Below are 12,746 nucleotides of genomic sequence, written 5' to 3' on the forward strand. Positions count from 1 at the left end.
ACCAATAAACCTGAACGTTTATTGTTCGAAAATTGTCTCAATTTAACAAAATATCAATTTATGCATATTTCTAAAGAAACAATTTCTCGTTTCAGGTATTTTTCTCGTCAGCAAAAGGCGGAAGTTCGTGTCAGATTTACTTCATGACATTAAATAAACCTGGCATGGCTAACTGGTGATCCCGAATGAGGCCAGATCTGGCCGTAAAATTACCGACGCGTATAACGAAAACAGAAAATCAACCACGTGTATCAGGATCTGCATTTTCGACATTCATGTTAACTCGTTTCTCACTGCCAAGATTAAACAACGCCATGGGAGAGAAAAAATTTGTTCAGCGTAGTCGGCATCATAATAATAATAATAATAATCAGTGTCATTCTCAATTTTCTTACAATCGTCGTTGTCATCATCGTCATCGTCACCGTTACCGTCATCATCACCGCCATCGACACCGGCACCATCACCATCGCCTCCGTCATCATCATCACCGAACCCGACACCATCATCATCACCATCATCGCCATCGTCATCGACACCACTACCACTACCACCACGACCACGACAACGAGCATCGTTGTTTCTCTGAACAAGATCTTTATGATCAGTATCAACACTTTTGCTCGAGTAATTGCACATCAATTGATAGAAACGAGAGCTATGGCAAGAAATCTCGGCACCATCTCCGACAGTTTTTACAGAGAACGCAAGGGACACTAGCATTTGTAAATCTTCTTGTAAAGAAATTTCTGTGCTTTTTTAACCGTACACCTTTCGTAGTACGGCTAAGCGCATGAAACAGCACAGATTTTTTAAGAAAAGATGGTTCCTCCCTTGTACCGGTGTCCCATTACGTAGAAGAAAGTAAGTAGGAACGAAGAGTATGCACAAAAATTCCCTTGACACTTTTGTAATAAGATTCATTTATTCTTTCGACATTGTTTCGGTACTTATAAAACATTACAAACCCTACCTTATACATTGGAAGGCCGGTCAATTTCGAGAAAAAGCGTTCAATGATAGCTATCCAGGAATAATCACAGGCGGATTGTATTGAATTGACATTTTTCCTGCAGTAAAGTAATTTCTTCGAAAGTAAATGGCGAAGTAGTCAACGTTAACGATTCGGAATAGTATCACATTATTATACCATACTATTGTCGTAGACGCAAGAAATTGTGCAATATCGATGCTTTGATCTGTACAAACACGAAGACCTTCCGAAATAAGTTTTTAATGAGTAGCTAAACTTTTTTATGATAACTGAGACTACGTAAAATGTTTTGATAGCTCCAAGTGCAGACACGCGAGCAAAATTGCAGTATGAATGAGTGTTTGCGTTTTGTGCCGAAGGTGGAACTATAGAGAGACAGAGAGAAAGAAAGAAAGAGGGAGAGATTAAAGTCGCGCGCGCGTATATGTGCATGTTGTGTTTGTGAGAGAGTGAGCGAGAGCGAGAGAGAGAGAGAGAGAGAGAGAGAGAGAGAGAGAGAGAGAGAGAGAGAGAGAGAGAGAGAGAGAAGAAACGAAAGAGAGGGAGAGAAAGTGGGAGCAGTGGAGTATGTAATGAATACGTTTTTTTTTTTTAAATTAAATTCAATTGAATATTATATTTTTCTTTCTCGTAAGTACGTTCGATGCAATAACTACATGCTTATAAGCGGTTACTTCATATATACAGTTAATTATAGTTACGTATTATTAGGGCACGAAATTTGTGTTATGGAAGTCTTCTGAACGGTAGAGTAACTTTATTTTCGCGGATGAAGCATTGCGAAAGTAACAGTGAACTGGAAATGGTATAATTCAAATTAAGGATAAGAGGAAAGTAGCAGCTAATGTTACGAATTGTATAGTTCTCGATAGAAAAGGACATGTACGGTTGATTCCTGCGATTCGAGATCACGGCGATGATGATACGACGGTAGAGGACACACGACTTCGAGTCGTGTGTCAACGGCAAGTAATACGTTTTTATTGAGACTTTTGCAACACGTGTAGCAGAAAGGTGACAAAAAAAAACATTTTTATTTTTAAGGTATTTACAGACATAGTATCATAAGATTGTTTTACACTCTCTACTTTGTGGTGTATGCTTGTATTGGTAGTCATGGCGTCGTTTATTCTTGACAATTAACATAGGCGACCCCAGAAGCGCCTTCGGCTTTTATAAAGAATTTATAACTTAATAAGGCAATGCGCACAGGAAAAGGATAGTCTTCCTCTTCCTACCTTTTTATACATTCGAGTCGTACGCGAATCGAAATATATTATTCATCCCGCGAGGTCGTTATTTTGTGTATTGAGAAACTTAATGAAAAATTCGCAAGTAACAGAACACTCCTGTTGATCGATATATATATTATGACTGATTACATTTGAATTACGTCACTTGTAACTATTATAGAGCATAGGAACAAATTGTAATGTGCTCAAAGAGGTTGTCAGCGCTCCGAACGATTAATTAACTGAACGGGTACATACCACATATTAACATGTACATCGTTGTAGGATTTACGTTTACACGACGAATGGACGTTTTTCACAGAACTGTCTGCTAAAGCTGATTTTAGTTTGAACTGTTCGACGTGGAATCCAAGGAGATTTCTCAAGATATTTGCATTGTAACAGTAATAGAATTTATATTACATTTTTTTTAAGTCTATATGTGTCAGTATGGTGTAAATTTTAAATAAATATGAATTATATATTGTATCACACTCGACAGGCGAATATAATTCGTGTCTATGCGTAATAATCATATGTAGGCGTGGTAACCAATCGAGCAATCGTCGAACTTACCAATTATCATTCGTATTTATGTTTATTCGAGACATGACAAATTTATAGCAATAATGCATCATCGAAATCAATTTTTCAATTTTTGAAGACTTTATTTGTATAAACATTAGGATGGACCTTAGCATTCTCACATTATTTTGGGACATCCTCTAGGATTGTGTTATTAGGTGAACTAATCGTGCAGAATTTGAAAATTAATTTTTGTAATTCGTTTTTCTCGATTGTCCCAAATTGTTGTTATACATGTTTATACATTATTGAACTTTTTTTTACGGTCTTGGAGAATATATAAATAAAATGTAAGATCACTTAGAGAAATTTTATGACCTATTACAATCATAAAGTCATGATCTATGTGTTGAAATTATATTCACTTCGTTAAATAGCATAATTTTTGTGTAAGAAATTTTTTCATGTAATAACGATGACATTTCCATTTTTCTTTTTCAACATATATAATATACATCACCATATACGATATAATATCTGCCATATGCCATATGCAATATACATATAGTACAATGCACAGTACAACAAGTAGTTTTATAACTGGGAAGGTATACGTTAATATTCTCACTCTGTTCATCGATTCAGTGGAAAACATTTCATATATCTTTTAAATAAAGTTTAAATTTCGTTGTATCTGGGTATTGTTTTTTTGTTTTTGGGAACAATTCGCAATATTTATGTATTGTCTCTCTTCCTCATCTTTTGTCTTAACAACCGATTACACTCTTGCATAAGTTTAATACTACGTAGCACATCGGGACCTTTTGAAAATTCGTTGGGAATTCAGAATCTGTTCGAATCTCCTGAAATTAAATACTCAATGTCTGTACAAACATAGTCTTCTCTCTCTCTCTCTCTCTCTCTACGTACGTAGAGTGTAGTATTACTCATTTTATAAGATTAATCTCTTTCTGTATCAACTAACTAGGTCATGATTTTCGAAAAAGTGATCTTACGTAAATAAACGTGCGCATGAACAAGTGTATACCATTGATAAAAACAAGTTATAAAAACGAAAATTTTTTTATTGTTGTCAAATAATTTCACATGGATCATACTTTTGCTCGATAAAAAGAATACGATGGTCGAAATATAAGGTCCACCCTAATACACATACATGACGCGGCATGTGATAATAAACGAAGAGTGTGACACGTTTGTCCGTTCGCAAGCATGCGTTTCATGGAGCTTCCTACTTAAAAAAAAAAGAAAAAAAGAAAAAGTTGCTGAGAATCCTTCTGTATGGTAGACGTAGTTTAATTTAGAAACGTTCTGATGGTTTGCAATATTTCGACTAACATGGCGCATTCAAAGTACATTTATTGTATCGGGTAGGTTTTAAAGAGGAGGACGTCCGGTAAGTGCAACGAAAGACTGTCATTTGAATGAGAACGAGATTTCTAATTAAACGCTGATACTGAAAGAACGGAGATACGTAAGGGTGGCGAACTTTTTGAGAGTGCGCGCGCGCGTGTGTGGAAATAAACGAATGGGCTACACGTATGGACGGTTATTTACAAATAACAGGAACACTAATATTATAAACAGTAATACTAATTACTACCTTAACCAGATTCGCGTATTAATTTTGTGCAAGAATCTTCGCATTGCTCCCCCTCTGCCCCCTTATTTCTCGGTTCCTTTGTGCTTACTTATATGTTCCATCCATTACCTTTACTTGGATCGTCTTGCACATTATTTCCCAAAGATGGTAGTGATGATTTCGTAATATTATGATAATTATTATTGCTGTAGTTTATGATTGCTATTATTGTTACGATTATATCAGTCCGTATGTCATTACGACCATCATCATCATACGGTGTATTAAGATTCTAATGATTAAGATTACTACTATCATTATTATTAGCAAAGTCAAATATACAAACAATTTGTAATTGATGCGACAGTCATTTCTTCGTATGTCCCATCGCATTTTATACATGTACACGTATTAAGAAACTTTTCAGTTTTAGAAATACATGGTTGCAATAACTTAACACGGATGTTTCAATCTGTTGTCCGCCATGGCCGATTGTCCTTGTACAGTGCCCTAAGTTAAAAGTATAGCAACGCGGACAAGAAGAGTGTGGAAACAACGGATGTTTTATGTCATATCATTTTCTCATGTATTTGTATGGTAGGTGATACGTATACTTAATTTTCCAAATGTTTACAAGCATAGTCGACTTTCACTTTCTTAATGGTCAGGCTTATAGTAAATTGCTGTGCATATACATACATATCATATTTCTAATTTGTTTTCACACGATTTTGTTTTACAAAACAAAAAGTAATCCTACCTGCATCTATTTTTCAAATTTCTGTTTTGAATTCAATTCAACATTAAACCTTTATTTAGTGACATCTAGTTTTCAGAAAGATACTTGTCTATGTATGTATTCAAAATAAAAAACATTTTGTTAATATTACATAGTATTCTCTTTATCTTTATCTTTGAACTATTTATTGGAATTATTCTTCTACTTCTCCATATATGCAGAGAAATTTTTTTACACAGGTTTCCTCTGAATCAAATCGAGATTCAAATATTTATGGAACTATGGACCTATATTATTAAGTGCAGTCATCTAGCTTTAATTAGCGTTTTTAAAAGTTAATATATTCATTTTAAAGCGTAGTTCTGTTAACTTTTTCACATGATCTCAATTGTAGGTAAGAAAATAGCAGTTCAAGGACTAAAAATTAAACGGTGGTGAAACTTCGAAATTAAGGAAACAGTAAAATGTAAATATCTCGAAAACCGGTATTTAAAAATTAATGTTTTTAGTCTCAAAATATTCCTAATGATATAACCCATTAAACGGATATCTCGGAATCCCATAATTTTACCTTTATAGTTTTTAAAAGAAAAGAAAAATTTATAATTTAAAAAATGTGAAAGAGGCCAATTTGAAATAGAAATAAATATTTTAACGGTGCAGCAATATCCAACAGAATTTCCTGCACCCGTGATATATAAGGAAAGTATTTCTATTGCTGAAAATATAAAAATATTTAACATTTACTGCAGTTATAATTGATTCATACTGTCAATCATTCGGGTAGCTTAGTTCGAGTGTTTCACCGCTAGATGGCGACTGCGTTTCGTTGCCCATGGAAAGCCTATTTTTTAAGTAACCATATCTACCAACAATTATAGGATTGTGAGATATACGTTCGATGCGTTACGTCATTAGGAACATTATGACATCAAGATCATTATAATTTAGAGTCACTATTACTCGAGTTATTTAAGTTCTTTAAATATTGTGTTTCTAAATTTTACCGTTAGATGGTGTCGCCGTTCATTTTTTAGGGGCGGTGTAACATTTTGTTTAACATTCATTTGTTACGCGATTTTTGTTAGTTTTTTCGGCATCATGCCGATTCAGTCGACTCTCCTGAACATTTCTATGCACTTAGATTCTTTTTTATGCCCTTAAAATTTTCCGAGTCTGTTTCAATGCCCGTAGAAAGTTCACTGTTTAAGACGCCATTGCACTGCAAAAATATGGAATTCTGAGATATACATTCGATGCGTTAGATCATTTAGAACATTTTGATGCCAAGAACGTCAATAATCTGCTCATGATGAATTCCTTTTACACACCGGGATCCTAAATTCCAATTTTGGCAATTTTTAAATATTGAAATTCCCTATTTTAAATATACTTTTTCCTAGGATATTTTTATGCGAATATCAAAACTGATATGACGAAACAAATGTTCCATTTCGGTTGTAATAATTATGATTTTTGCTAAATATTTCTGGACCTTAATGTGGAAAAATGGGTGAAAACATCATTACGTATCTTATCCACGCGTTTTTTTCCGATTGAAAGAAAATTTATTTAGTTGAAAAATCAGCCGAGACTAAACGGTTAAAAGGCACTATGAAATTCGGCGTGCGTTAACATTGATTTTTATACAAATGTTTCGCGCATCGTTACGTTTCGCAATCCGATCGTACAGCCTAAGTAAAAAGTAACAAGAAAGTGGGTTGTTCCGAATGTATGTGGATTTCCTGGTTGATCAAATCTCTCGCAGCTTAAGCTTACATTACTCGAATGCTGTTGGGTTTAATCGTTTACCGATTTCCGTACACTCTGACTGCGACGCCGTTCACGGAACTCTGTTCCCACCGGAGATAAATCTCTATATTCTCGAAACAGGAAGGCACTCTACTTGCGGGCAAAGTTAATGATTTGAAGCACTTGAATGAGAGTGTTGCATTATATCGTGCAGTTTATTATATGCCATTATATCCCGGTAACATTCAATGCGCCGTATTTAATAATTCAACCGCGGATTTCTGACGCGGCAGCGTATGCAGCATCAGCAAAATCCGTAGAAGACAAGAAGTTCCGTGCATCGATAGCAGAGTTAACAGCGTTTCCTTTAATTCTTCTCAGCAGAAACAGCCAAGACAACATATTCTGCTATTATTCTAATTACGAAATATTTATTATTATTAAATTTATTAGTAATAACGGAAATAATTGCGCGTATAAAGAAATTAAAAGTAATAATTAGACTCCAGATTTTGTTATACGATAGATCTTTATTCATAGATTATTTTACAAAAACCAGATCGAGGCATAAAACGAATTGACGAACTACAAAATTCCTGAAGATAAAAATAAGGTGTTTATAATATATTTGTTAATGTGCGCGTCTTCTAGTATTTAAAAAAACCGTGTAAATACTATAAATACTATAAAAAGACTAGTTACGTATTGTTTATGAAGTTCGTGCACGCGTGCAGATACACGGAAAGAACATTTCGCGCGCGCGTTATTAATATTCGCAGTTCAGGAAACACAACAAAGTTTCCATCTTTCTCCCTGTTCGTTACTTCGACGTCATGTAGAAATGATTGAAAGGAATTCGATGAAATATTGCATCGAAGTATTGCACACAGAGTGCATGCAGAAAGTAGCGCGTATTGAAAACTAGGTTACAACAACGTTACAAAATTGTCCGCGATTAGTTGTAAAAAGTTGCGCGGAGAACGTTGTTGTTATTATTAGCTTCCAGAGGAAAGTAATACGCCGTAAATATCGTCAACGATTCACGGACAAATAAAAGTGATAAATAATCGTATGCAATTTACCGACTGAATCGTGTCACCGGTAAACGCGTCACACCTGAGATTATTATCCTCTTCAGTTTCTTAAATAACACATCATTCATTGCAGTTTGTAATTTGTAATCCGTCAACGTTCCTTTCAGGATCGTCCACGATCTTCTATACCATGAGCCAGTTAATTACGTATTTACATCGTCGCGACACGAACGCGCGTTCGCTTCGGCTGCGATTACGCACGACGTGCTCTTTTGCGACTAAAGATTACGAATTACGTTACATTCGACCCCGGGCCTCCCCACTTGCGTCGCGAAAGAAGACGAACGCGCGTTCGCGTTCTCCGTTAATGCCGGCCTGTGTCACCGCATTTACTTTTATCGTTAACGGAAACGATTTTCCACGCGAAAACATATGAATAATTACAACGATAAGTATTTTTCATAACGAGAGCTCTTTCGCCGGGTGTAGTATAGCGCCTTTTCATGTTGCAAGGAACGTCGTTTGCATCGTTTATCAAAGTTCAAAGGATTGGAGGAAGGTAAAATAGCTTCGGGATCGGCATGAAATCGAGCTGTATATACGTCTATTAAGAACGATAAGCGATCATCCGCGCTAACGCTTGCCAAACCGTGTTTATTCTTGCGTGTACCTCTGTGTGTATCTGTGTGTATTTGTGTGTGTGTGTGTGTGTGTACGTGTTTGCATGCGATGGCGTAGTTGCGAACGCCGAGAATCGGGCGAGTTTCAAGGAACGTATTGAAAGTGATTCGCGGTTTCGAACTCAAAAGCCGTCCTCTATCCGCCTAAAACGGATACTTTAATGCGGCTTAACGATCTGACGTACAAAGTCGCCGGATCGAAATACCGAAGCTTACGTCGAAACCATGCTCGATCGGCCGTTTATCCGGGACGACGAGCCGCGAATACCAGTTACATAGGCCCTTGAGGGATATTAAACGATGAGACGATAGAAAATCCATGCTAACGCAGATAACGATGCTCCGGGAGCTAGTTGCATGGCATGGTTATACAGGGTGTTCCAAAAATGTCTCGCGTTCCGGAAATGGGGACTTCCCGAGGTCATCCGAAGCAACTTTTTTCTTAGCGAAAATGCGATCCGCGGACTCGTTTACGAGTTATTAAGGAAAAAGCAGCGACCAATGAGAGGCGAGCTCGGCTGGCGCGCGATGGCCGAGCCAATGAGCGGAACTGGGCTTCGTGCGCTCGTTGGCTGAGTTATAAATATTGGGTTTAAAGGACAATTTATTTTATAAAAGGAACAATTTTATTACTAATATTTACTTATTCATTTAACATTAATATATTTTACATAATAAATAATAATAATTATTATTTTACATAATAAACGAAAAACGCTTCGAGTAGTCGAATGTTTCGTTACAGAGATTTTTAATGAACAGTGCTCAACGTTCGTTTCGTCTTTTAGCCTAAATTCTAAGAACACTTAAAATCTCGTCATAAAAATGAATCAGACGCAAATGAAACGTAGCAGTTAATTAATAAAAATAGAAATAAAACGTAGTAATAGTTTCGTAACGTTGCACTTACACAGACTAAACCATTTTGCAAACTATTTCGACAGAAAATGATCGAAGTTCGTTCGTTCATTTGGCTTTGTAATTTTTATAAAAACGAATTCGTTCAATCAGAAATAAGAAAACAGCAATTAGAGAAATCTTTTCACGATGCTTTACTTAAAGAGATGTCCTGCTTTCCGACAGATCTTCGATTTTCTGTCTCTACCTTCCCGTCGCGGTTTTCTGGAATAAAATATGCAGCTCGCATAGACGAGAGTGGCGATTATCGTAATGTTTATTATAATCCTGCGTTCGACCGGTTAACTGAGTTTCATCGGTTAACCGTACAGTACGTATTTTCGGGTAACCGTAACTGTATTACCCGCATATCCGACTACTGCGCGGATGACCAGATATGTCAGGAGCTTTAGTTCACTTACACATAATGGTACTACCCAGACCTGTTTCGGATAGTGTCAATACTCCTCGTTTTGTGCTAAATCTTGTAATACCTACTTTCACACGATCCGCAATTGATACCGTACAATTCGTACAATTGTACGATTCGTATTAACCACAAGCTAATCGCTACGATTCGAATAACGTTCTCTGAAGATTTGTTTCAGTGAAACAGAATAAATGTAACAGGAGAAGTTAGGTGTTAAAAAGATTCTTTTTATTTAGACAATAATTAAAAGTAGAAATGATTGCGAGCGACGGTGGGTAAGATTTTTAGGGTCTTCCCTTTCCCCCCGATTATTTATAAAATTATTAAAAATAACGACGATCGATATTAAAAAGTAGGAGTTTCGATAAAAATTCACAGTCTTCTTAATTTCTTATTGGTATCGATTCTTCGATTTTTAGTTAGTAATGAGAAATTGGTTCAATCTGAAATTTAATTCATTTTTTTGTTTATGTATCTTACATTTTCAACGAAATATTATCGAAATACAATATTATTGAAATAAAATATTATCCGATTAAAAACTATTTAGCTATAATCACATAGAATTACGTATGTATAGCAGCTATGATTGCGTCAAAGTTTTTCAATATCTCTCATGTTTGTCTCCGATTAGAATTTTAATTATTTTATCTCTTAATTTCATTCTCTCAGTATTGAAACCAGTGTTGAAAATCTGAAAATAATTACACGATGCATATTTAATTGCTCGCAATTTTCTGTAGCCTTGTCTACGACGTCACTTGCGTTTCAATCCTGATTTCTCATTTCCATCGTAATCTTTTAAGTTAATAATTTACTCGACGCATCATATTAAACAACCGAAACTCAACGTTACGACTCTGATCCGAGTGATGTTAGAATTAATGGAAAATAAGCGATCATTTTAACGTAAGTTTCGCCGGGTGGTTGGCACAATTATCGTTCCGAGCTTATGGCGGTCCGGACAAGCAAGAACCGCCCCCATCACTGTCTCCCTGGCGCACCGATAAGACCCATCCAATGCGTAATGGCACAGTAAATGTTAACAAATCAGTCTTACTAAACTAACGGTAATTTACTTCGATGCTGGTTTGAATCATGACACGATTCCTGGGAATTGATACGTATCAGTATTAATGGATACGTCACTGGATTGGTCTTATCACTGTTCACATGCATCGTACCGCTGATGCCATTGATGGGCAGACCGGCATCATGGATTGTGCAACGCGTTTTTATATTTGATTTGATACGGAACTCGCGCGACAGGATTTCCATGAAATTCTTCGGAATTTACGATTTCGAACGAGAACGTTTTAACGATCTTTTATTCCTCGCAATTTCGCGACGAAAAAATGCGCGGACGTTCTCGCCGGAAATCATCGAACTATTTCTCGTGTGTGTACGCAATAAATGTGACATGCCGTTTCATCGTACGCGTTTCAACGTACTTGCGGAATTGAATGCGCAGCGGGGACCCCACGCAATAATAATTTGCGAAAACGACGACCGAACGAATTAAACAAATTATCGCGCCTCGATTTCGCGTATATTTAATTCTACACGGGACCGGCCGCCTTTCGAGAAACTTCGTCGAATATTGTTTATAAAATATATTAATTTGTTGCTAAGCAGAGAAAGGAACATTTTCCAAGTATTAATCTTTTATTTATTGCCGTTAGTTTTTAACATCCGATGTTATTACAGCGATCGCGACCTCGTTTATAATATTTAAGCGTAATTATTGTTACCTGCAGCAGGGAGGCACATTTTTTATGTAGAAATTATTTACGATTTCTCTTGTTAAACATTATGAATTATGCGCGTCGATTAGTAGAATGTGTTCCACTGTTTGTTTCAAAGTTTACGCTATTTAGATAATATAAGATTCATATCAAATGTATTCATTTTGGCTCTGCGAAATGTAGCTTTAATTTGTGTTATTTAAAAAAATATATATAATATTTACTCACAGATATACAATAATAATATTTTAGATGAAATGATAGATAATTTCATACTATTACATTGATATGACATACATTATATGCCATAAATACATTTATGGCGTGAAGGAAATTTTTAAATACAAGGAGAGACGTACATTGATAAAAATTGACTGTCATTTGCATACAGTTTAGCATTTTAATATTTAATTCTTTTTAGTTTTACTGTCAACATTTTTTAGATTTTTCCTTCACTCTAATGCATAATTTAGTTATAATGATTACAGTTACAATGATTATAACTATTTAGTTATAATGATTACAGCTATTTAGTTCCAATGATTATAACTATTTAGTTACAATGATCATAACTATTTAGTTACAATGATCATAACTATTTAATCATAAGTGGTCCGGGGAACGCAAGAAACGAATAATTTCCTTAGAGTTAGGCGATTCACGCATTGCCCGAACGATCTCCCAAAAAGAAGAAAAAAAACCAAAAAATTATTAACAAAAATAACAGTAACAATTACACTAACTAATACATACTTACAAGCAGTGGCTCTTCGATCAGCGCGGACCGTTCCCGAATCATCCGCAACCGCGAGACAAATAGAAATCGATATTACCCGATCCCAAAAATTAATAAATCAACATTGCCGTATCATCGCATTACTCCAACATTCTCGCAGTTCACACCGCGGCCAGCCATTCCCGTCACAAAATCAGCGATCAAATTACACGAAGTCCAACCAACCGGGATATTGATCGGTCAATTTAGTTTTCGCGCCACGCAGTCCCGGAAAACAGGATCCCCGGAAAAGCGCGTCTACAGTTTCGAGACCCGTCGTCGGCGACGTCGTCGCCGGGTCAAAATCACCGGGCGCCCATTCTTCATGCTCAAATTCGTC

At 36.0% G+C, this 12,746-nt stretch overlaps 1 protein-coding gene across 13 annotated transcripts in view; it reads left to right on the forward strand.

Moving 5' to 3' along the window:
• The window catches only part of msn (serine/threonine-protein kinase msn), a 56,963-nt gene extending 52,152 nt beyond the window's left edge, over positions 1-4,811 (forward strand). For all 13 annotated transcript variants that reach the window (XM_033485030.2, XM_033485024.2, XM_033485032.2 and 10 more), the window contains one exon: positions 96-4,811. In XM_033485030.2, the coding sequence (XP_033340921.2) occupies positions 96-179 (84 nt within the window). In that variant the 3' untranslated portion in view covers positions 180-4,811. The remainder of the gene's footprint in view (positions 1-95) is intronic.
• The last annotated feature ends 7,935 nt before the right edge of the window (positions 4,812-12,746 follow it).

This window comes from Megalopta genalis, chromosome 12 (genome assembly GCF_051020955.1).
Source record: "Megalopta genalis isolate 19385.01 chromosome 12, iyMegGena1_principal, whole genome shotgun sequence".
Taxonomy (NCBI): Eukaryota; Metazoa; Arthropoda; class Insecta; order Hymenoptera; family Halictidae; genus Megalopta; species Megalopta genalis.